Source organism: Pangasianodon hypophthalmus, chromosome 23 (genome assembly GCF_027358585.1).
Source record: "Pangasianodon hypophthalmus isolate fPanHyp1 chromosome 23, fPanHyp1.pri, whole genome shotgun sequence".
NCBI classification, from domain to species: Eukaryota; Metazoa; Chordata; class Actinopteri; order Siluriformes; family Pangasiidae; genus Pangasianodon; species Pangasianodon hypophthalmus.
This window is the reverse complement of record NC_069732.1, coordinates 6,815,891-6,841,742: the sequence shown is the minus strand read 5'-3', so window position 1 is coordinate 6,841,742 and position 25,852 is coordinate 6,815,891. Positions and strand designations below refer to the sequence as shown.

Here is a 25,852-nt window from a genome sequence, read left to right as displayed (position 1 = left end):
TTCAGATAAAATAACACTGTATTTTGCTAGAAACTAAAAGCAAGTCATTGGGCTATTGACCAGAAACACAGTTTTAGTTGGAACTCAATTCAAGCCCATGTATGTCGCCCCCTGTTGTCTCTATAATGTATTGCAGTAATCTTTGCTCTCCATAGCTGCATGGATCAGGCTACAGTGTACATTTTGAATCAAATTGTTAAACTGTCTATTTTCTTTGGAGAAACACCTCTTTTGTTTTGCTAATAATTTTCCTAGCAAAAAGTAGCTTTCAAATTTGGCGACACAGCCTCCTGTATGTAACGGGCTTGTGACTTTTATTTTGACAAACAGGTTAAGGCTAGTTTGTGGTTTGTAGTGGTTGTGGCTTTTGGTTTCCGGCTTCACCGCCTCCTGACTCGGTGTGCTAGTGTAACGGTGTTGAATCCACACTGAGGGTTGTGTTGTTAGGATATGGACAGGATGGCCTCCTCGTCCTGCGAGAAACCTTCAGGCCCTAAAAAGAAGAGCGAGAAGAAAATTGCATCCAAGGAGGAATATAGATTACTGTCTAATATAATGGGAATGATGAATAACTTGAGGAAACAGGTAGGATAAAATGTCTGGAGGTTTTTCCTAGTCAGATTTGTGTTCTGTTAATCAGACTGTAGTCATTCAGACTGTAGTCATTCAGATTGCACTAAAGGTGCAAAACCAGAGTTTAATCAATTCGAGCTGAAATCAGACGTTATCTATCTATCTATCTATCTATCTATCTATCTATCTATCTATCCATCCATCCATCCATTTATAGTTATTCAAAATTTCCAAACCACTATTAGATAGATAGATGGATGGATATATGGATGGATAGACCACTATTAGATGAAAGATAGATAGATGGGCATACATACATAGATAGATAGACAGACAGAATGATAAGTAGATAGATAGACAGATGGACAGACAGATTGAGAGATTGTTGAATTTCTTTTTCTTCTGTTAAGTGAGATTTTCAACCTACTATCCTGCTATATAATCTAATCCTACTATACTATCTAATAATGGTCTGTCTATCTATCTAGATGACAGACAGACAGACTAAAAAATAGATAGATAGATTGACAGATAGACAGACAGACAGACTAAAAGATAGATAGATAAATAGAAAGTCAGACAAATTCGACAGATGGACAGACAGACAAACATAGATAGATAGATAGATAGATAGATAGATAGACAGATAGAGAGACCACTACTAGCTCCTAAACAGGACAGTGGATTGGAAATCATATTGCAGTATAATGGCAGTAGAGGAATCTGTACAGCTTTAAAGATGAACCTATTTAACTGAAAGATGGCTTGTTTGCTGTTTAGGGGATCTTGTGCGATGTAATACTGGTGGTCCAGGGAAAACACATCCTCGCACACAGAGTGGTCCTGGCCGCCGCGAGCCACTTCTTCAACCTCATGTTTACCAGTAACAGCTTATCTTTTGTGTTGTAATCAAATGCAGTGTTTATTAGTGATGTAACTTATCACCAACTATTAGAGTGATGTGGATGAATCCAGCAGGACAGTTTAACTGATTTGGGTCATAAGCCAAATAACATGGACATGAATGGTATCGTCTCCGTCTCTGCCACAGCCAACATGATGGAGGCTACAAACCATGAGGTGGAGCTCGGAGGTGCAGAGCCCGAGATCATCGAGCTGCTGGTGGAATTTGTCTACACGGCCCGGTAAGAAAACAGCTAAATTCTTTATATTGACTATTAATATTTACAGATAAGTTCAGCATCATTAATGTAGTGCCTCAGTCAAGTCCAGAATTATTGGCATTTATGACATGAAAATGAATAACACATGTAAGCGATATTTTAAGTTTATTATTTAATGAATTTTAATGATTCTGGTTTTGAAATTATTGATGGCACTCTTTCTGTGGAGACAAACCAGGTTGGAAAGAGCCATAGATGATTTCGAACACTCCTCCAAGCAGAACATTTCAAGCTTCTTTATATTCTTAGCACATTCGTTTGGCAAATTGTTCAATTCAGACCACAGGTTTTTAACAAAAAACATGTGCTGCTACAAGGAAACTTTCTCCTCCTTCTCTATTTACTCTGCACTAATGTTTCCAGTGACTCATCTGTTAAGTTGATGGAGTTTGCCAATGGCATTACTGTGATTGGTCTGATCACAGACAGCGACCATGAAACAGTAAGCAACCTGCTGTAGCAAGACAATCCTCAATCCTCTTTTTTTTTAGCATCTCTGTCAACAGCAACAACGTCCAGTCTCTGCTGCATGCTGCTAACCAGTACCAGGTAGAGCCAGTAAAGAAAATGTGTGTGGATTTTCTGAAAGAGCAAGTGGATGCGACTAACTGCCTCGGTAAGGATTCCTGCAGAGAGCAGATACACACAACGCACTTCTGCACAGAATAAACTAAGCCATTTGGTTCTTCTTTTATTTTTTTTAACCCTCTACCTATCTGGAAAAAATAGAGGAGTTCTTGGACACACATTAATCTTTTATCAATACACTGTGACCCAAAAGCTCAAAAGTTTGTATACCTCTACTCACAGAAGATCTTCCTTTTAACTGTTGGCTACTATGCTATACTGCTGTCATAATAAAGACATTAACACTAAGAAATATATTTAAATAATAGAACACTTAGGGTGTGACACTCATTATTTTTCCAATAACAGTACATCCCAAAGTATTTTATTCCCCTTATACCACAGCAATATGCCAGCGATTACAATTTTAATTTATTAATGAATTACACATATCCATTTATAACATTTAAAGTTGTGGAACATCTACTAGGCAAGTCAGTTCCTATTATCACTTACATTATAGCAGCTATAAACAGTCATTTTCTTACCAGGCTCCTGTTATTTCCTTTTTTTTTTAATTATTAAGACAAAAGGATGTGAAACCAAAAAGAGCAAAGTCCTCTGTTCCAAAGACTCTCCCATGCTTACTGACTATTACAAAGTGCTTACATTGGAGACTTCTTCCATAAATGTTAAATATACACTTTCGCTTCACTCGAGCTTTATCTAGGTGAAAGTTAATGTATGATTTGACGAGTCTCAGTCCTGTGACCCAATAGAAACCAAGTGGACGGGAGTGTGTGCTCTTAAAAAACTGAGGAGCTTCACCACATTAAGAATGATATTTTTCTTTGTTAAATAACAACACCTTTTTACCTGTTTATTATTAGTCTTAGATTATGTGGCGCATCAGCCATGCAAGCCATACATTCAAGTCCCAGTGAATGAGCTGTTACTATAGAAACCTGTGATTTGCCTTGCAGCCAGAACAACTGTCAGAGCTGCTGCTAATGAAAATCAATCCACGCTTTCTGACCAATCAGAATCAAGAATTCAGCAACACTTTGAAATACAGTATGATTAAAATGCTGTAGGAAGAGCAAAGGAGCATTTTAAATGTCTTAAAATTAAACCTACAGGTATCAGTGCCTTGGCTGAGTGCCTTCACTGTCCCGAGCTGAAGACTGCTGCAGACGAGTTCATCTATCAGCACTTTACAGACGTGTACAAACTGGACGAGTTCCTGCAGCTGGACGTGAAGCAGGTCACACATCTGCTTCACCAGGACACATTGACCGTCAGAGCCGAAGACCAGGTGAGCAAGATTGTAGCTATATTGTAGGGCACGTCATGGAGTCTAATTTGTGATTTTTATATATGACCCATTCAGATTTGAAACGTTTAGGATAAAGGAATTCTGAACTTTATAATAACTTTATAATTGAAGTGCTCCTGTTATCATGCACATTTGTTAACTTACTGAGTCAATAAACAGTCTTTCTCAGTCTTACACAGCATAACCAGCTAGCTAACTACAGTTGGGGTCATAAGTTTACATACGCCTTGCAGAATCTGCAAAAAAAATAAATAAATAAAATAAGTGGGATCATAAAAATTGCATTTTGTTTTTTATTTAGTACTGCCTGAATAAGCTATTTCACATAACAGATGTTTACATGTAGTCCACAAGACACAATAATAACTATACTTACACAAATGAACCAGTTCGAAAGTTGATTATGCTTGATTCTTAGTACTGTGTGTATTTTCCAATAGTGGCTATATGATGTTGAGATCCATCTTTTCACACAACTGAGGGACTCGTACACAAGGTTACAAAAGGTGCAAACATTCACTGATGCTCAGTAAGGGAACACACAACATTAAGAGCCAGGGGGATGTAAACTTTTGAACCAAATGATTGGTGTAAATTGTTATCGTACTGCCTTCTTGAGAATCAGTGAATGTTTGCACCTTTTGTAATAGTTGTGTATGAACTTTATATTAACTTTATAATTGAAGTGCTCCTGTTACCATGCACATTTGTTAACTTACTGAGTCAATAAAGAGTCTTTCCCAGTCCTAGATATCTTGTAGAAATAATATGTTTGTACTCCTGTAGATCTATGATGCTGCTGTGCGGTGGTTGAAGTATGACGTGTTGAATCGGCAGAAGTACATCGTGGACATACTGAGCAAAGTGCGCTTCCCACTCGTGTCCAAAAACTTCCTGAGTAAGACCGTGCAGGCCGAGCCTCTCATCCAGGACAATCCTGAGTGCCTCAAAATGGTTATCTGTGAGTCGCTTCAACTGCACTGTGATCATTCATCATAAAAAAAAAAAAAAAAACAATTAAGGATTCATTATTTTTAGGATGAAATTTTATTTGTAATACTAGTTATTATATTAGGAATATAACTTTAAATGCTTTACATGTGATTAAAAGTAAAGCAACATTTAGAATTACAGATTCTTGGTTGAGTTTCCCAAAAGCATCATGGCATGGCGCACGCAATAGTTTGAACATAGCAGATGTTATGATGAAATGCTAGTTGATAAGGCATCTTTCCTGTTTTTGTGCGTGTGTGCACGTGTGTGTGTGGGTCAGGTGGAATGCGTTACCATCTCCTGTCTCCTGAGGACAGAGAGGAACTGGGTGAGAGCAGTCGTCCACGCCGCAAGAAACATGACTTCCGCATCGCACTGTTCGGTGGCTCACAGCCACAGTCCTGCCGCTACTTCAACCCCAAGGTGCAAACTGTCACCTGATACTAACACGTATAGACACAGTTAAAAGAAAGCCGCTTTAGCTATCCATAGTGCTGTAGCTAAAGCAGCTAACGGAGGTAAAGTAGTGGTCAGAACAAACGCAAATAAGATTCGCCCAGCAAAAAAGGCAATTCACAGAAGGGGAAAGGACAGGGGACGGGAAAGACACCACTGCTTCTGGTAGCGGTTACTTTCGCTTCACTCTAACTTTATCTCGGTGAAATTTGACTGATGAATTCACTAGTCTCTTTCCTGTGAGCCATTTGAAACCATATGGACAGGACTGTGGACTCTTAAAAAAATTGAGGAGCTGCTTTTCTGATTTCACCAGACTTGCTGTTTCTTGGTGCTTGGTGAACATCTAGGGAAAAAGATTTTGGCACCTCTGCAACTGTGTCATATTACATGTGGAACACAGATGTAGAACGCAGTGATCTATTCTCTTGTCGTACTCTAGTTTTTAACTCTGTTCTTTATGGCCATTTCAGGACTACAGCTGGACTGATATCCGCTGCCCCTTTGAGAAACGACGTGATGCAGCGGCTGTTTTCTGGGACAACGTGGTGTACATCCTGGGAGGATCACAGCTTTTTCCCATTAAAAGAATGGACTGTTACAATGTGGTGAAGGACAGCTGGTATTCCAAACTGGGGCCTCCGAACCCCAGAGACAGTCTCGCAGCCTGCGCATCCAAGGGCAAGATCTACACCTCAGGTGGCTCAGAAGTGGGTGAGTTTGTAGACGAAGTGAAAAACATGGCTGATGCTGATATAGAATGATTAAAACATATAATGAATTAGCAGATCCAAAGGCATAGTCTGATATTGCTTTATATAGTTGCATATTTCATATTTTTGGCAGAATTCAACAACTGCACTTAGACCTCCATTATAGATAAGCTTAGAGTATATAGGGTAATTTTTTTAAGTACAGGAAAATAAAGATATCTTTGTTTATGGTAATCACATATACTCTACAGATGTGCTAGCTTGAAAAAACACTGTTGTGCGTATTTAATTAAACGAACACATTCGACAGTGTTCTATCATTACTAATATTTCTGACCTAGACACTAGAATCATTCATTTTATTGTCTATAATCTATTGTTCCATTCTATTCACACTTTCATATCAAAATATATATTATTGCTTAATTAAAATACACACTAACATTAGTAAAGCTTGTAAACCCTCTCTAACCTTTGGGTGTGTGTGTGTGTGTGTGTGTGTCATAGGGAGCTCTGCACTGAATCTGTTTGAGTGCTATGACACTCGGACGGAGACGTGGCAGAACAAACCCAGCATGCTCCAGCCGCGCTGCAGCCATGGCTCGGTAGAGGCTAACGGTCTGATCTACGTCTGTGGAGGCAGTCTGGGGAATAACGTATCCGGCAGAGTCCTCAACAACTGCGAAGTGTACGACCCCAACACAGAGGAGTAAGGATACCTCTTTAACACACTGACCTCTTAGTGCAGATACACTGTTCCAGGCTCAGTCCTGAGGACTTCATGCTCCGCACATGTGTATGTTTTGCTTAATTTGACATGCTGCTTCAACCCGTAGGCCTCTTACAAAGCTGTGCATGAACATGAAGCCCTGAACCCAGAAGTGATTTGTAAATGGTTAGGTCCTTTTGGATGGCTGATTCTGATCACATGGATTGGGTTAAAACTGTCATTTATTTCATGAAATACTCTTTACTTCCATTAAAAACATGATTCAGCTAACATTATACATGAGCTCAGTTTCTAATCTAAATTTGTCTACACAGCTTTAAACCAATCATGTCCAGTATGCCAGTTATTACAGAATGTCATGGAACCCTGAAACTTTTCACAACATAACCAGCTAGCTAACTACAGTTGAGGTCATAAGTTTACATATGCATTAAAAAATCTGCAAAAGAAAAATAAGAGGGATCAAAACAAAAAATAAGAAGGATCATAAAAATTGCATTTTGTTTTTTTATTTAGTACTATTATATTAGTATAGAATATTCTATTTATACTATTCTATTAGTATAGAATAAGCTATTTCACATAACAGATGTTTACATGTAGTCCACAAGTCACAATAATAACTATATTTACACAAATGAACCAGTTCGAAAGTTGATCATGCTTGATTTTTAGTACTGTGTGTATTTTCCAATAGTGGCTATATGATGTTGAGATCCATCTTTTCACACTTAGGACAACTGAGGGACTCGTACACAACTATTACAAAAGGTGCAAACATTCACCGATGCTCAATAAGGCAACACACTACATTAAGAGCAAGGGGGATGTAAACTTTTGAACAAGATGATTGGTGTAAATTGTTATTATTTTGTTTAAAGATCTTATTTATTTCATTTAGTACCGCCCTTCAGAAGCTACATGAGATATTTACTCGTTTCCCAGAAGACAAAATAATAACAATAGTATGACAGTTCTTCCTGTGCAAAAGTAAGCAATATCACAAAGAAAAAGGTAAACAGTGCGCCCAGGCATGGAGCTGAGTCACTGTTACCACCATGAAGTTGAAGTTGCACCACATACCAGTGACCATCCAGGGCTTGGACATTGAGTTGGTGGATAGGTTCAAGTACCTAGGTGTCCACCTAAACAATAGACTGGACTGGCTGGATAACACTGATGCTTTGTACAAGAAGGGCCAGAGTCGCCTCCACCTGCTGAGGAGACTAGGGTCCTTTGGAGTGTGCAGGACATTATTAAGGACATTTTACGATACTGTGGTGGCCTCCGCAATTCTCTATGCTGTAGTCTCCTGGGTGGGAGGCAGTGCAGAGCGGGACAGGAAGAGACTGAACAAGCTGGTTAGGAGAGCCAGCTCTGTCCTGGGCTGCCCACTAGACTCTGTGGAGGTGGTGGGTGAGAGGAGGATGTTAGCCAAGCTGACATCTATTATGACCAGCACCTCTCACCCCCTGTATGGGACTGTGGAGCTCTTTCAGCAGCAGACTGCTACACCCCCAGTGTAGGAAGGAGCGCTACCGCAGGTCATTCATACCAGTGGCTGTCAGACTTTACAACACCGCATTACAGTAATGTTCAAATGTGCAATATTATATAATTTTATTTCTTACAACACTGCATTACTGTGATGTTCATATGTGCAATATTTTATAAATTTTATATAATTTTATTTCTTTTATTATTCCTAAGGGTGTATATATAGTTATAGTATTATAGTTTATAGTTATAGTTTTAACTTTTCTTTCTTCCTTCCTTTTCTTTCTTCCTGCACTTTAACTGTCTGTGAGCTGCTGTGATAAGTGAATTTCCCCACTGTGGGATCAATAAAGTTTATCTTATCTTATCTTATTAGTTTCCAATAACAACATGTCCCACGGTGTTTGATTCCTCTTCTACCACAGCAGTGTGCTAGCTATTACTTTTCTTTTTATTAATTAAAGAACTACATGTCATACTTTTTGTTTATTTATAGTTACATTTAACTTTGTGGAAGTCCTTGTTATCAGGTTATTGCAGATATAAACAGAGCGTCCAGCATACATGTTTCGGTTGTTACTATATAAACAATAATATATTAGAGCATTAATATAAACCTTGTAGCTGGAAAACTAATCAACACCTTCTCAAGGGATTATCAACACCAGCTTATAAACACAGCGCTGCTTCTGATTGGTCTAAAACAGGGTCTTGGAATGCATTAATTGTAACTAGGCACCATTACACATCATCATATAATCAGTCACATGGTGTATTTGGTTAAGAAAGGTTTGATGATTAACCTGTGTCATGTCCTGTCAGATGGAGAGTGCTATGTGGCATGAGGGAGGCCAGGAAGAACCACGGCCTAGTGGTAGTCAACTCAAGGATCTACGCTGTGGGAGGACAGAACGGCCTCGGTATGTTTCTTCTACACAAACACTGGGGGCTGGAAGATTGGAAAAAACTGAAACCTTCCTGGAAACTTAGGTTTGGTGCAAAGCTCTGTGGTGCATTATTACAAAGCATTATGTAGTGAATGCCATGGTTAACTTTTTTTTTTTTTTTTGACTTGGCTTGGTTTTATCAGACACCTTGACATATTAAAATTAAATAAGAAAAAACAGAATGTAAGGCATTCACACTGCAAGGATGAATATAAAGTCTAAAGATTTATTACCATCATGTTCCTAGTCAAAGACAGTAACTGATTATGAACTAACAGATGTGCATCACGCCAATCTGTTTTATCTATCTATCTATCTATCTATCTACTTGCTTATTTATCATTATTATTATTATTATTATTATTATTAGTATTATTATTAAAGCCATGATAATGTGTTGTACTGTTCAAACCGTTATACCTATATTTCATACTGCAGGTGGTCTGGACTCAGTGGAGTATTATGAAATAGGCAGTAATGAGTGGAAAATGGCGTCGCCGATGCCGTGGAGAGGCGTGACGGTGAAGTGTGCAGCCGTGGGCTCGCTCATCTACGTGCTGGCCGGATTCCAGGGAGTGGGCCGTTTGGGTCATATCATGGAGTACCACACAGAGACGGACAAATGGGTGATGTCGAGCAAAGAGCGTGCCTTCCCTGTCACCAGCTGCCTCATCTGTGTGGTAGATACCTGCGGAGCCAACGAGGAAGAAATGAGCTCTTTTCATGAACCTTCACCATCAACATCCTCTGCCTCATCATCTTCTGCATCGTCAGCTCCTACGGCACATGGACAATGCTGAGTTTGAGTATGATCAGCTAGATTTTGTGTATTTTATGTATAGCTTTTGATGTACAGACTTGGTGATTTTTATGTTGTTTTTTTTTCCAGTGAATGGCTGAGAAAGTATTTGAACTGTGGCTTCCTCTTAAGACTTTTTCCATCATGATTTTGTTATTTGTTATATTGTGGAGGTTTTTTTGTTTGTTTTTTTGTTTTTAGCAAAAGTCTATTATGTTAACGATGTACAGTATGGTGCAAAAGTCTTAGGCACCCTAATTTTTTTTTTCTTTTTTTTTTTTTTTTTTTTACACAAGTTTGGTCTTAAATACCTATTTTACACCTTCTGGGTTAGTGTGTCAGCAGAACAAAAGCAAATGTTTGATTTGCAAATGGTAATTTTCCACAAAAATAGAGAAGGAAACTAAGTAAAGTAAAATTAAGCAATAGACCACTTTTCACATAAAAAGCATAATGGAGGCTGTTCTGGTTTTACCTGCAGAAACAAACGCAACACAGAGACAAAGTCTCCAGATGAATTGTGGCAGTTCTCCATGATGCATGACGGTGTACCTGAGAGAACTGATGCAGTTTTTAAGGTAAAGGGTGGTCACACCAAATATGTTTGGTTTCTTTTTTTTTTTTTTACTTTTAGTTCACTGCTTTTTATAGTAAATTTTTATATCTGGAATTGTTTCATTTCATTTTTTACATTATTTATCTTTCCTTTACAGAATTTCTTAACAAGACTTTTGCACCATACTGCATATTAAGAGAGATCATGATCTTTATCCTTTGTTTATTTAAAATAAAACAGACCCATTTATTATGAAAACTGTTGGCAACTTTGTACATTCCATAAAATAAATGCAATTATGTTTGTGACAAACTGTATAAACATATAATACACCAAGCTGCAGGGATATGTATAGGTATGTATATGTGAGTATACACACATGCACTTGAAGTTTTTTCTTCGCTTGCTCCCGTTAGGGGTCACCATGGCGGTTGATTGATCCGCGTATTTGATTTGGCACAGTTTTTATCGGATTTTTAATCGGATGCCCTTCCTGACGCAGACCTCCCCAATTTTATCTGGGCTTGGGACCAGCACTGGGAGTGCACTGTCTTGTGCATCCCCCAGTGGCTGGGGCTGGTTCCCTGGCTGGGGTGCGGTGAGAGTATCAAGGCCTAGCCACTAACCTCCAGGGACCACACACATGCACTTGAAGTAAATACAATAGGCTGATTTAAATAAGCATAATGTATTAAGACAAAAAAACTTTCTTGCATCCAGCAGTAGAAGGATACCACCATAGGACAACCGCTGAGCAGATAGTATTTGGGTGATGGACCATTCTGAGTAGTACAATAGTGTGTGTGTAATGGTGTAGCGGTGTTGCTGGAATTTTTTTGAACAGCTTAATGTCACTCTTTGGTTAAGAACAATGCATTAACTAAATTTTCAGCCAACAGTGACCACATACTGTGGTCAGAAACCAACACTGATGAAAAAAGAGGTCCAAACTGCATGTAAAAAATAAGCTACAGTTTCTAACTGGTAAGCGTATGTAAATAGGTAAGTGTGTCTAATAATGGGGTTAATATGTGTGTGATGGCATTGACTGCGGTATTAGCATGAAAGCTTGGTGTACAGATGAGGAGGTGAGAGCCGGCCAGAAAAAAGGAATAAAGCGCTGCTGCATCGCTCTCTTTAGAAAATAAGAAAATAACGGAAAGTAGACCATCATCAATGAAAGAAGTAGAAAATAAGTGCAAAATTAATCATGGATGCCATTATAGATCACATGTTAATTATAAAGATGAATTGTTCAGGGTGGATTTTTAATGAATCCTCTAATGAATGAAATAGACAGTCAGGGTCAGTAATAACGCCCATATGGTACCTAATAAACTGCTGACTGAAGTGTGCATGTAGTGTCTATGTATCACCACAAGATGGCGCTTTACTCAAATGTTTTATTATGAATTTGACGTAGCCTTTATGAAAATGCATTTTTCAAAAGTAACCTATGGCAGCAACCATGAGATAATATCACTTTGCCGATATTAGTCCAGTATTACTAGAATTTGCTGATTCAATTTGTAGGAAAACGCTCTTTTTTTGATAATGAGTTCAATTTTTAAGGAAAAAAAAGTCAAGCGTGTAGAGTAGGAACCTTTCCTAGGCTTGGTCCCATTCCACATACTACTGTACTACATAGTATGTCGAAATAGTGCGCCTTTACTGGTAACTAGTGAGCACTATTTGTAGCTGAGTAGTGTGTTAGTGTGCGGTTTGGGACGCAGCCTCAGTATTGTAAAGCAGAGAGAGAAACAGAGGCGTGCGTTCTCACAGGAAGTGTTTCTCAGGATAGGCTTTTGATTTAAGCGAGTGTGAGTAAGAGAGAGAGGGAGAGAGAGTTACACAGTCTCACACACACACACACACGGGAAATTGGCGGTGCATGAGGCAGGGCCGTCACATTTACCTGGAACAGGTTGGACTGTCAGCTGAAAAGCTCATTCCGGCTGTGAGGAAGATTTAAAGCTGGGAATGCTGTAGTGATTAACAGGCGGCTCATGGAACAGCTACAGTTTCATTCAGGTTTGTTGACGCTTGTTTTGTTAGAATGAAGAGTAAGTGTTGCGTGGTACTCGTTATTTATGTGTAGTATTTGTGAAAAAGTAGAAAGAAGGAAAACTGCAGGAAATGAGAATGTCTGTGTAGTTGTAGAATTGGCTTTTTTATGTATTGGATACATTTGTAAACGTTCACATGCTATGCTAACCTTAAAGCTCCTGCGGTTAGAGTTAATAGGATGTTTTTTGTTTGTTTGTTTGTTTGTTTGTTTTTGTAGGGTTTTTTTTGTTTGTTTGTTTGGGTTCGGGTTTTTTTTAACAAGACATTGACGGTGAGTGTCGTTAAACAATTGTAAGGTTGATATAAAATGTTTTTTTTTTCTCCTCAGTAACCTTTTTGTGTTTTGTCCTTGTCACTTTAATGCTGCATTACCGTGTCAGTGTGAGAAGGTCGCTGTACAATTCTGACATTTTTCTGCCCATTTTTATTCGAAAAACAACGATTTCTACGACAGCTGGAGAAACTCAAATGCTCACACAACCTCAGGTCTCATGGCGACTTGTGATTTTTTGAAAGAAAAGAACAACCTTTTTTCAGTGCTATGAATGCGCATACTGTCCCAGCACGCGCTACCTCAGACATGCCCTGCCCTAAAACTGAGGATGGCCGCGTCCCAATCCACATACTTCACTAAGTTCAGTCAGGGTCTGTGTGTGTGGGTGTGTGTGTGTGGTTGTGTGTGTTTCTAGCTTTCCATATCAATGGAAACCACATGTCAGTTTGGGAGTTGGAGATTAAAAAAAAGAAAAGAAAAAAAAAGCTGGAGTGTAAGTGCACAAGTGTGATAAGAATGTTTATATCCCATTAAGGTGCCAGAAAATCTGCTATCAATTGGTTCACACAGTAAGTGATAGATAAAAATCTGAAAACTGGGTGTCACCAGCAGCAGAACTTGTTAATCCTGAAAGTTTTTTTTTAAAAGATGACAGAACAATGTCTAAATAGCTCAGAGTTGCCTGCAAGTTTATACAATCTATTGTATATTGTATATGTAAGTTATTCTGTACTTACAGCTACATAATTTAAGGTTTTAGTATCATTATTGAAAAATGTAACATCTAACGCATGTCCAGGCAACGTCACCGTGAACAAGTGTCATTGCTTTTTTGATTGACAGGCTGACATCTTTATGCTCATCTACACAACACAAACATACTTGCGTGATCACAAAAAAAAAACACAAAGAGAACAAAAGCTCGTCTCAGTCTTTGGGTCAAGAAGGATAGCATTATGTGCAAATTTTTTTAACCATAAAAATTCCCACATAAATAATTGCCAGTAAAGTGACTCATCACATTAGCAGTCTATAATCATGAGTCAGTTGTGCTTCGAGCCTACCAACAAGAAAGGAATCCATAAGCTGACTGATTAAAATAAATATCGTGTATGTTAAGGGATTGAAGCGACGTAGCATCCACTGCTTGGTGGATAAAATAGTTTATACCATAGTTTATTACACAGCGCTGTTAAATGCTCAATTCCAATTGGTCAGAAGGTGTTGATTCATTTTCTTTAACCAGCTCTGACAGTAGTTTGGCTACAAGGTTTATATTAATGCGCTTGTTATAATTGTTTCTATAGTAACAACTTATACAGGAACTTGAATGGACACGGCACAAAAATGGATTAAAAACGTGTGTAATTTTTGATATGATGGTGTTTTCTGTAAAGAGATAAATTTTTACCACATTTTCCAATATGGTAAATGCAGTTCCTCAGTAACAGCTGTGTTTTTTTTTTTTTCCCTCCCCCCCTTATTATCTTATTAACTTCAAGAGAAAGAAAAAGAGAGTATGGTGAGGGAATGACTGTTTATAGCTGCTATAACATCACTGATAACTTGACGTTAACTTTATAACTTGTTTTGCAAACATTCCATATCATTAATTGTAACTATAAACCGACAAAAAGTGTCATTCTTTAATTAAATTTTAAAAAATACTGTGGTATAAGAGGAATAAAACATTTGCAGACATGCTGTTGTAGAAAAATAATCAACTTCTGGGTGGTAACAGTAACTCCTCTTTGCATTGGCTGCATCACAGCACCCTGTCATTGATTTATTTTCCTATCGTGCCCTGTCGTGTTGTATTCCTTACTTAACTGCTTAAGCGCCTTCATTTTAAAAGTGGTGATGCTACCCCTTCTCTACTGAAATGCATTTAAAATAATAGGGGGTACATGACTGAAAAAATGATATTTGGGGTACATGACAACAGGAAGCTTTAATCATTATCACAATATAGGTTTTTGCAATACTGATATCTCTGAAGCCTGCAGAAGGCAAACACATACTTTAACAAACCACAGTTTATTCTAAAGTTCTTCAGTGAGCATTTAGACCAGAAAACATTTCAGAAATCCATGTTGCAATTGCACTGAGTATCACTGTAATGACTATGTGCTGTTTTGGGTCATGTAGTGTCTGTCAAAGGGTTACAGTACGCATCTACAAGGCCAGCTATGGTACCCTGCATTGCAACAGTGAGTTAGTTTTCCTATGAAATGATTCATTCCTATGAAATCATTCGATTTCTCTAGAGTAGGGTTGTTGTGGGTTTACTAACTTATTTTTTAGTCATGGCGTATGATCGGGTGGTTACACTTTTTCGAAATACTGACTAAAATTTGTGTCTATTACCATCTACCCCTTCATTTTCTTACCCAATCAAGCTCCTTACTCAAGTGGTGCTCATCCCTTTTATGACCAGAAAAAAATGAATAAATAAAAAATCACTTTTGCGACTCCACATAACTTTCTCAGCCCCTTCCTCAGAACTCTCTCTCTGAAGTTGCTACCTCTAGCATGTTCGTCATTTTATCATACACAGCGGGTATCAATGACACAGAAGAACATGACATTAATGATCTGAACTAAACAAAACAGCTGTCTAGGTTTGGCTGCACACTGGTTAGGTTTCTCCTTTAATTGCAGTCACTCTGTCTTTCAGCTTATAATGACAATGTGATGTCTGCCGACAGTGTAAGCGATTTTAAAAATATCTTTTCAAGAAAGAAGAACAATAAGGAGATTTGATCTTTTTGTTCCTTTTGGTTTTTGTTTTACACACACACACACACACACACACACACACGCATATAAGGAAGTGCAAATAGACTTTTTTTTTTTTTTTTTTTTTTTTTTTAAACAAAGATTACAAAATATTTCCTTAAATTTTAACCACCAGCTCGTGTGTGTTTTTTTTTTTTTTTAAAACATTGATTAATACCATGATATTTTTAGACAAGGTGATCATTTTGTGAAAAGCTCACTTTGTAATACTCGTAATCTAAAGTTTATGTGGTCCAAGGTGAGGCTGCTTTAATATAAGGTTCTCTGTTCATTCACTGAAACATTTGAATACATGTCTATTTCTGCCAGTTGGTTGCCAGTCAGTGAGACAGTGTATGTTTTTTGTTTTTTTTTTTTTGTTTTTTGTTTTTTTTTTCTCCCTGATTTCATCCCTTTCAGAGTGAGGAAGGGTGGAGACCCACTAGCTTTTGTGTTGGTTTTCCTGGTTGATGAATGTATGACTCCATCAAGCTGTTTCAGTGTCCATCCAGCATCTGTATGCTTCAACATGAATCCCTTCCTGCCCTTCACTCAGACTGGAAATGAGAGTTGAACCTTCAAAGATACAAAATTAGTATTTTAAGGTTCAGTTCAGTACTAAAAATGAGTTTTTAATGTGTGCCATTCAGCGGAGGTTTGCTTGTGTAGTATGTTTAACAATAGATCTTGTCACAAATCAGCTTTACAGAAATCCAGGTCCCTAACGAGCAAGCCAGAGGCGACAATTGCAAAAAAAAAAAAAAACTCCTGGAGATGACGCTAGCAAGAAACTTATGAAACTTTTGAATATGGTCAATTTATTTTATAAATGGAACTTGTACTTGAAGTTGATTAAATCTCTAGTTACAGTCAGTTTATCTCTGCTGAGGAAGTTTCTGTCCAGTGTGACTAAAATTTCCAAGGTGCCTTCACACATCTTATTTATATATACAGTACCTCCAGAAAGTATTAGAACATCGAGTTTAAGTATATTAGAATGGGATTTTTTTTCCTGCTCCTTTTGAAGTGACTTGCTACAGTTGTGTCTCTATTAGCTTTTCACAACCCTCCCAAATTAGATGGAGAATGTTGATGAACAGCAATTATCAGTTCATGCCATGGATTTTCACTTGGATTTAGGTCTCGGCTTTGATTCCATTCCAACCATTCCAACATACAAACCTTCTTTGTTTTTTCAAGCCATTCCTTTGTAGTTTTTCCTCTGTGCTTTGGCTCATTGTCCTATTGGGACATAAATTATCACCCAACACAGATTTCTGGCTGACTAGAACAGGTTCTCCTCAAGAATCTGGCATGTATTTGGCTTCATCCATATTGCAATTGATAGCAACAAGATATCCATCAATATCAAGATATTCCTCCTGTTGAAAATAACCCGAGAGCATGATGCTAAAATCATTGTCCTTGATGGTAGGAATTGTGTTACCTATGTGTTGGGCTGTATTTGGTCTGTGCCAAACAGAATCCTTTGCTTTTAGATCAAATTACTTAAAATCTCTTTCCAGCAGCTCTCAGATTTTGTCACATGCCTTCTAGCAAACTCCAGGCATGCCTTTATGTTAGCCTTTCTCACAAGTGGCTTCCTTCTGGCCACTCTCTCATAGAGACCACATCTGTGAAGAGCTGATGATATTGTTGAGGTCTGCACAGGTTCTCCTATTTCAGCCAGTGAGCTCTGTAATTCCTTCAGTGTCAAAGTAGGCCTCTTAGTCACTTCTCTGACAATTGCCCTTCTTGCCCAAGCACTTAGTATTCGCAGTGGTTGTGGCATAATTTGTGCCACATTCTGAGCTTTGCTGATCTTTTTATAACTTTCTCCAACTTGTTTTCTTCTATCAACTTCATCTCAAAGCTTCACGGGCAGTTCTTTGGTGCTCATGACAGCAGGACTGTCCTAATTTGGACTGTTAAAAAAAAAAAGGGGGTCAATGATTATCAATTCAGCATTTTTTTAAAGAATTTTTTTTATTTTGAGGACATCTAAATAGTTTATTTAATTTTATTTCTATAGAGTCATTTCTAAAGGAGCAGAAGAAACCCATTGTAATATACTTAAATTTGTTGTTGCAATACAGCAAAAAGAGAAATAATCCCTAGGATTATTATTTTATTATTAGTTAAACTAAGATGCAGCAATTTTACTCAATATTTTGTCATATTTCTTTTCTTTTTATGAGACCTGATCCTCCTACTTGGCTTAGCTGTGTTGCTGTCATATATATGTGATGCATGCTGCTGACCACAATATGACTGTATTAGTTACTTGCTGACATAAATCGTATGATCAGTGTTCATCCTACTTCCCCTTTTGCTTTGAAATGGCCTGAACACTGTCTTGCTGCATGTGTCTTTGAACAGGCTTAGGCGAGGCTGATGTTCCAGCACGTTTTACTCTACACTATCAAGCAGGATTGTTGTGAGTGTGGAGCAAGTGTTATCACGGCGATTCGACTCTGTTTGTGATCAGAAGAGGCGTGGATGTGCTCCTTCTGATGGCGAATAACATCCCATTGGGACTGCTGGAGGCTTGTGTTGTTGTAGGAGCCTCCAGTGATCGTCTGAAGGAGTTATGCTTGGTAAAGTGTCTCTGTACAGTCTGTACATGTGCATGCAAAATGAATTTTAATGTCATTTAATGTGACTTTTAATGTGTTCCAGGTTTTTACAGATGTTCCGACGTTACAAATATCATTAATTGTTATTTGTGATAAACACTTTATCATAATATTTTATATTGTTTAACCACTGTTGCTTATTGTTCATATTAAACTGCTTAAGAATCTGAATCATTAAATACCTCAGTGAAGAATATTCAGATAAATTAACTAGAGCTTGTCAGGGGTCACAAACTTTTGCATCTCTGTTGACTCAGTTGCTGTAATATTAATGAAATGGTTTAATGAAATGGATTGAAAACTGTAAAATAAAGGTATTTAATTTTTTCAACCAAGGGGGGATGCAAAATTTTGCACTGAACACTATATTGTCACAAAGGCAAAAATAGATAGATAATTATAGGTCACAAATAATGACCAGTTATCATATTCTCATTCTCAGCTGCAAGATGGTAAAGAGAAAGAGCCGCTGCTGTTGGAGGCTGAGGTGTTGCAGGTCCATGCCCCACCTTTTGTGACCAAAGAAAACACAAGCGATGGTCAAGGTCACGCCCCAGCCTTCAGTCGGGTCCAGAGGAGACGCTCGTTCTTAAAAAAGAAAAAAGAAAGACCTGCTGTGTCTTCCAGCAATGAGACCAAGACCACAACAGATGATCAGACCGTGCCTAAAGACATCGACCTCATTGCCCTGCCCCAGCTCTGTTTCCCAGGTGAAGCTTTCGGAACCTTCTCAGATACTTCAGAAAAACGTTTTAGCACTGTTAAGGGTGATAACAAGTATCTCTGTTCTCTCTCATTGGTTAGGTGGGTTGAGAGTCATCAGTGAGAGTCAAGAGGACTCTTATCACTTCCTGGTTTTCACAGATGTCTTTGGGAACCAGACACATGGAGTGGTGGTTCAATATTACAAACCCATACAGGTGAGAGTTACGGCAATCAGACAGCTTGGGTGAAATATTTACCACTGTGTACATAGATTTGAAATAGCATAATGCTAGTATGTATATATAAGCATGCCATACTACTTTGAACGAAGAGATTTAAATTAATTCATTTGAATAAAAACTAATATTATTAAACACAATACTTTTTTTATTTTAGGTATCGGTGGACAATATAGCATATAAAAATGGGCACTATTTATCCAAACCACCAAAGCTGTTCACAGCCTATGGTATCTGCCTCATTTCCAAATACCCTTACTACAATGCTCTCAGAGATTGTCTGTCCTCGTGAGTACCTGTGCCAACACTAATAATGCAATAAACCTGCTAGAATTATTTTTGGAGAACTTGCATACAATATCTTTTGTGAACACTCCCAGGTTCCTGGTCCAGCTGAAGAATTGCCGGATGGCTGAGTTCGAAGAGCAGGTGAAGGAATTCTCAGCCAAATTGGCACTGGTCCCCATCCCACCACCTGGACAGCTGCAAGTGGTGAGCTACTTTAGTGAGATTATTTGAAAATTAGCCTTTAGTTCTTGTCACATGTGAATATTTCCCAGGGAGCACCAGGGACACCAAAATGATCAATTTTCAGTATTCCAGTTCAGTGTACAGTAACGTTTGGACTGAATAACAATGAAGAATAATAGAATGATGTCTTTACATTTTATAAACTCTAAGTATTTAGAAATAAAAATCTTTTATGTTGTCTTGTATGTATAGAGGTTGTTTGAGCGACAAGTAGCTGTGGCTATTTCTCAATAGATATGCAAATCAATATGCAAACTTTAACACTGTAAAACATTTATTGTCAATAACCAAGTAATAAATGTTTTTATATTGTTTTGATATTTTGTTTGACTCTTCAGATGGTATTGCAATTCAGACTGTATTGCAATTCCGATTGAAGTGCAAATTACAAAATTCAGTTCATATGTATTTATAGTCAGATACTAAACTTTGTCAAACACATTTTGAGCTATACTCAATCATTTATAATATTTTATAATTTGGGGGGGGGGGTGAGGTCGTGGGTCACTAGTGAACAGATGGTTGCATTTAAGGGCTAAAATGTGGCTAAATTTCTCTCCAAATACCCACCTATACATCTTCCTATTTTTCTTTATAGGCATTTAACCTAAAACCCCTGCAGATCATTCTTCCACCTAGAGAAGACATGGACCGTCCTGTTGTGGACCTGGACCTCCATCTACCCTTTCTGTGCTTTCGACCCAAGCAGATCTTACAGGTCTGTCACCACACAGAATGTTAATGGGATTAAAAAAATAATAATAATTATACTTAATGAAAGTGCTAAACGTAATGTGTGTGTGTGTGTTGTATTCTATTTGCGTGCTTAATGGCTGATTAATTCTAAGATATTGATGCATCAACAATTATCAATAAGTTAAAAACAAGCTGAATTGTTGTATCTGGAATCCATAACTAAGAGCTCAGCACTTGTCTGCAGGTGATCTGCAGTATCTTGACAGAGCAGCGGCTTGTGTTCTTCTCCTCGGACTGGGCCAGGCTCACGCTGATGGCTGAGTGCTTTATGCTGTTCATACACCCTCTGCGCTGGCAACACCCATTCGTTCCTGTCCTCTCTCGTCAGATGCTGGACTTCCTCATGGCTCCCACTGCCTTCCTCATGGGCTGCCATGTCCAGCACCTTGAGGATGTGGCTGCGGTAAGGAGGATCATATTAGGCTTGGATCTGCTTGTAGTGTGTCGTAGACAGCACGTATCACAGCATGTCCCAAAGGTTTTTTTAATTCCTCTTACACCACAGCAATTTTCCAACAGTCACTATTTTAATTTATTTAGGAATGACATACTTTTTATTGTTGTTACATGAAATGTTGTAGAACATCTGCAAAGCATGTTAGTGCGCTTTTCGATTACCTCATAGCAGCACACCAGCCTTTCTTTTTTCTCTATGTATTGAAGTTAATAAGACAAAAATAATGCAGCTTGTCATCTTAACAAAAATAAAAACCTGTGAAACCCTCTATCATGAAGACTTTCCCATACTTTATAGTATATACATACATTCATACATGAACCTTGTTATTGGTAGGATTATTGATATGACACAGACTTCACTATTTGAGGATGAAGTTGCACCTTTTTCCCCATCAGGAGGCAGACGACTTGATCCTGATTGACATTGATGAAGGAACAGTGACATCATCATCAAGTGCTGCAGACTTGCCAGATGTGCCAGGGGCTGCCACAGAGTGTTTCAAGAGGCGGTAAGAAGAGCACCAGCTTCAGTTCTATATATATATATATATATATATATATATATATATATATATATATATATATGATATATATGCGCAACCAGTGTTAAGTGTTATTTACTTTAAGGCTATCTGTTCCAGTATGTTTGCTCACCTAAAAATGGGGTGGTCTGCCACCAAAGGTGCCATGTTTTAAGTTGTTTAACACATCTGGATGTAAATATCAGGAAAGGAAAGCTGAAATTCTGATCTATAGTCTTGTACTGATCTTTTGATCTGAAAACCAAATGTCTTCGGTGTATAGCAAAACAAAAGAACTGGCCTTGCTCTTCCAATACTTTCTGAGGGGACTGTGTGTGTATCTTTTGCATCTAAATGCTTTTTTTTAGTTCATTTTATAGAAAGAAAGCCATAAATATTAAATTAAATCATTCCACTCTTACTTCTGTGTTGACTCTAAGAGTTTTCTTTAAATAAACATATTTAAGGGATAAATTAAGTTTTAAAGTGCAAAACTGTCTGAAACATTTTAATAACAAATCCTATTTTCATTTTGAAAACCTTTTGGTTTTTGCCGGAACATAAGGTACATAAGTATACTGCAGGTGTAATTTTATGCAAACTGACTAACCAGAAAGTCACATCAAAACACTAATTCAATAAGCATGCATCACACTGAACAGAATAATAAGTTGTGTGTGTCTGTGCAGTGTAGAGGGGCTGCAGATTCACTATGACCTGGAGTTGTGCAGCCATGGCAGCAGCATGGATGTAACTGACGTGCGGACTCGCAGGCGCCAGTGGCAGCGCAAACTCAACTCAGAAATCCTAAATATCAGCCTCGAGCTCATTGTCAACATCTTCAGGTCAGGTTTTATAAAGCTGTGATAATTTCCTGCATGCTTCAGACCATGCAGTGTGTGCCATAATAATAATTTGTGTCAAATACTGAAAGAATCCTGACTGTCCTGCTTATTTGTTTAATTGGGTTGGTAGTCTTGTGGCAGACTTCCTCTTCCGTCTCCAGGCATCTGCTTCCTGCTGATAGCGAGACATTTTATGATTTGTTGTCATGAAGATTTCTGAATGCTTTTTCTATTTTCCACGTTTATTAGAGAGGTTCATGACCACCTAAACTTTGAGCATCGAGTATTCAACAGTGAGGAGTTTTTCAGGGCCCAGGAACCAGCAGACCAGCCATTTTACAAGAAGGTATAGTAATAAATATTCACACCTGCCGTAATCACAAACACATACATGTTCACATGCCCATTAGTGTCATTGTGTCTATAAAAATGAATGAACATGTGTTTCTTTGTCTGTGCAGGTCTTAGACACACACATATTCCATTCTTTCCTAAAAGATTGTTTAAATAAGAAGATGGGTGCTTTCGCACAGATGAAGCTAAATACTCAGTCAGAAGCTTACAGGTAAATTGCTTAATAGTTCTTCACTGTTGTTGCTTTTTTTTAATGTGTCTCCCATAATTTTCAACTCTAGTCTATATTTGATTTAAATCTGTGAAATTACAGGTTTTGTATTTATTTCTTAGTTTTTGTTTAATTGGTAAATAAGGCAAGGCCAGTTTAAGCAGATTTTCTGCATGGCCCTTCACATTTTTGAAACAGACTGACATTTCAGGTCTGAGGGGATATAATTTTTTTTTAGAAAACTTGTCTTTAAGCCTAAAATAATCTATTGATTGGAAATTCTGGCCAATAAATTGATTGCATTTGATGCAGTATAAATACAGGGGACAATGAAAGTATACAATCTAGACTACTAGGATAATATGCAAATGAGAAGAAGGCAAATGTTTATTCAAATAATCATTTAATAGGTTATATTGAGATTGATATTATTAGATATTGGCCTAGTCATTATAATTTGGATAATTATCTCTGTGAATTTGTCATAATTTATTAATTGGAGTTCCACCCACACAAATTGGCTGCCTGCCTTTAAAGTAGCACTTCCATACCACAGTATTAAACAGCAGTAATTATAATTAAAGAGCAGGAAAAAATAAAACTCAGTTTACAGGAAACACACAGTGATGTTTTGGTAGCAACAGCCACAAGATCTGGGGTGGAAAAAAGCTGTGGCTACTATTGAGAGCTGCAGTAGACGTGTGGAAAAGTAACAATTTCATGATATTCTGTTTATATATTTAAAGTTGCACTGCATGTATTTACACACACAAGTGTGTATTTACATTAGCCACTTTGGACAGCTAAAACTGCTTACATTTTAACAACACACCCCCAAAGAAGCCAGCTTTTCAGTTCAATCCACTGTCAATATATAACGTAAGATATCTCTGTCTCTCAGGCTGAGGACCATGCCGGAGTCTCCTCGGAGACCCAAACAGCCGGATTACCAGTTGCGTAAGAGGCTGGGTATGAGTCTGCCTAACCTGGTAGAGGACTTCTCTCTGACAGTACCGGTGCGTCAGCTGTCCTTCCAGAAACCTAACAAGGGAGCCACATTCAAGCCAGGTCTGTGTTATGTTATTTCTGAATGGAACTTTTTTTTTTATACAAAAGTAACATTATCATGTGTTAGTATTTATAAACTTAAATTATTACTTTCTACAGTTGAGGGCAAAAATTTATACACAATATTTTTAATTGGAAATGGACCTCTATTTTACAAGTCTGCAAAAATATCTGGCAGAGAACAAATATATTGAAACTAATGTTCAAAAGGGTGTTTGTATCACATGATTTTATTTTTATCCACCATCTTAATGTACAATGACCATTTTTGTTACATTTGTTATTGAAGGAACACCTGTCTGTGTCAATTAAATTTCTTTGTCTTAATTTTGTTGTAAGTGTATATGCAAACTTTTGCACTTGGCTGTATGTTTGAAATGTGTAAATATTTTTTATTCTCTATTTCCTTCCATATTGACAGCTTTCAAGATTCCCCCAAAGCCAGTCAAAACATTCAAACTCCCAGAATTCCCTCCTCCTCTGGCCTACCACTATGTTCATAACTATTATTCAGACCTCATCAGTCAACTCAGCAAGGCAATTAACTCTGCGACCCCCGAGGACTCGTCCCTGCTGGCGCGCTACTACTACCTACGCGGACTGATAAATTCTGTGGCAGGAAAACGGCTAGATGCTCTTATGGACTTCCAGAGTCTCCACAGGACAGATATGGACATTTTCCCTCTGGAGCTGGTGACTACGCTGGCAGACTCACTAAGGACAGAAGAGCGCAAAGTGGCTGAGGGGCGGCCAGAGCTGAAGCGCCTCATCAGCCGAGTGAAGAAAAGCTGTAGCCAGGATGACTACCCTGACGGCGGCTCAGTGAAGAAGTTTGAGCTCCCGCGCACACACATGTTTCTGGACGACTTTGTGCGCCGTGTACAGGAGTCAGGCATCGTCAAAGACCTGGGCACCATCCAGCGCCTGTTTAACGCTCTCACTGTGGGTGAGTGATACACTAAGGAGAGAGAGAGAGAGAGAGAGAGAGAGAGAGAGAGAGAGAGAGAGAGAGAGAGACACAGACATCAGATCTGACAGCACAGAAGTGGGACAGAAGATGAAAAATCAGAGGCAGGGAATTTAGGAAAATATTTTTTATTTTGTCATTTCCTCACAGGTTAATTTAAATGCACAGATAAATGAGTGAAGAAGAGTCTCATTTGTCTTCAACATTTGTCACTGATTAACCATTGATATTCAACTCAGCTAAAGAGAAATACAGAAGGCTGCCATTTTGAAAGGTGGTGTCTAGAGCAAATAATAAATCCTAAGAAGGTTAAACAGGTTCAGGTTAAACCTGGAGATTCCTTCTTGTGAGATGATTGGTTACGACATACAAGGAAAACACAATCCGATTTTGTAGTACCTTTCATTCTGATTGTTATTGCTGTACCAGGGATCAGCCCACCTCATCCTGACAAACATGAGTTAATAGTAATGAGTTGCTTTTAGTCAGCTTCATAAATATTGGCACCTTTTTGGAGGAAACTCTCCCTGAGACTCTCTGTAATGTCCAGCAAGTGTGGAAACAGTTGTAGACGGATCTGGACCACTGCCCCCTTACAAAAATTTTTCCAAGTTCCCGTATATTCTTAGGCTTGTGCATGTGGATGCCCCCTTGCATTTTGACCACTGGTTTACAGTAGGGTTCAAATCCAAAGGCTGCAGATGGTTGATTTTTTTTTTTTTTTTGCATGTTTAGGGTCATTATCTGATTTAAAGATTGATTTCAGGTCAAGTCACAACATCCTGACAGACTACCAGATTTTAGGCTGAAATATCTGATAGAGCTTTGGTTTTCCCTGTGGCAATGGATAACAGAAGAGTTAATTATTGGCATGACGTTTAATATTTGGTCAGAGTCAATAGAGTTCGTGAATAATGAGAGCGACTAAAAAATATAATGTTTCAAAGATAACAAGTTGTTTGTATTTATGTAGAGAAAGAGAGTTTACTGTCACTAAACTCATTTGTAAGAGCACAAGTAAATGGTTTCTCCTGTAGTTTTTTTTTTTTAAGGGCTACCAATAACTCTGGAGTTAGCCGTGTATTAGATT

At 38.1% G+C, this 25,852-nt stretch overlaps 2 protein-coding genes across 4 annotated transcripts in view; both read left to right on the top strand.

Moving 5' to 3' along the window:
• Positions 1-361: 361 nt before the first annotated feature.
• On the top strand, positions 362-9,802 carry klhl7 (kelch-like family member 7). Its single transcript, XM_026929575.3, has 11 exons — positions 362-585; positions 1,354-1,456; positions 1,625-1,718; positions 2,249-2,373; positions 3,464-3,639; positions 4,447-4,621; positions 4,934-5,076; positions 5,583-5,823; positions 6,330-6,531; positions 8,872-8,969; positions 9,435-9,802. Exons 1-11 carry the CDS (start codon positions 451-453, stop codon positions 9,794-9,796), a joined length of 1,854 nt encoding a protein of 617 aa, XP_026785376.1. The 5' UTR covers positions 362-450; the 3' UTR covers positions 9,797-9,802.
• Positions 9,803-9,805: 3 nt separating this feature from the next.
• dennd3a (DENN/MADD domain containing 3a) overlaps positions 9,806-25,852 on the top strand; it is a 31,446-nt gene continuing 15,399 nt past the window's right edge. Inside the window, exons 1-14 of one of the 3 annotated variants that reach the window (XM_026929571.3) lie at positions 9,806-10,373; positions 17,850-18,067; positions 18,549-18,816; positions 18,911-19,026; positions 19,208-19,338; positions 19,431-19,542; positions 20,180-20,299; positions 20,522-20,740; positions 21,193-21,305; positions 22,007-22,162; positions 22,412-22,508; positions 22,624-22,727; positions 23,629-23,795; positions 24,217-24,741. In XM_026929571.3, the coding sequence (XP_026785372.3) occupies positions 17,984-18,067; positions 18,549-18,816; positions 18,911-19,026; positions 19,208-19,338; positions 19,431-19,542; positions 20,180-20,299; positions 20,522-20,740; positions 21,193-21,305; positions 22,007-22,162; positions 22,412-22,508; positions 22,624-22,727; positions 23,629-23,795; positions 24,217-24,741 (2,212 nt within the window). In that variant the 5' untranslated portion in view covers positions 9,806-10,373; positions 17,850-17,983. Of the gene's footprint in view, positions 10,374-12,036; positions 12,383-17,849; positions 18,068-18,548; positions 18,817-18,910; positions 19,027-19,207; positions 19,339-19,430; positions 19,543-20,179; positions 20,300-20,521; positions 20,741-21,192; positions 21,306-22,006; positions 22,163-22,411; positions 22,509-22,623; positions 22,728-23,628; positions 23,796-24,216; positions 24,742-25,852 lie in introns of those variants that run through there. The other 2 variants (XM_026929570.3, XM_026929572.3) reach the window with 2 other exon arrangements.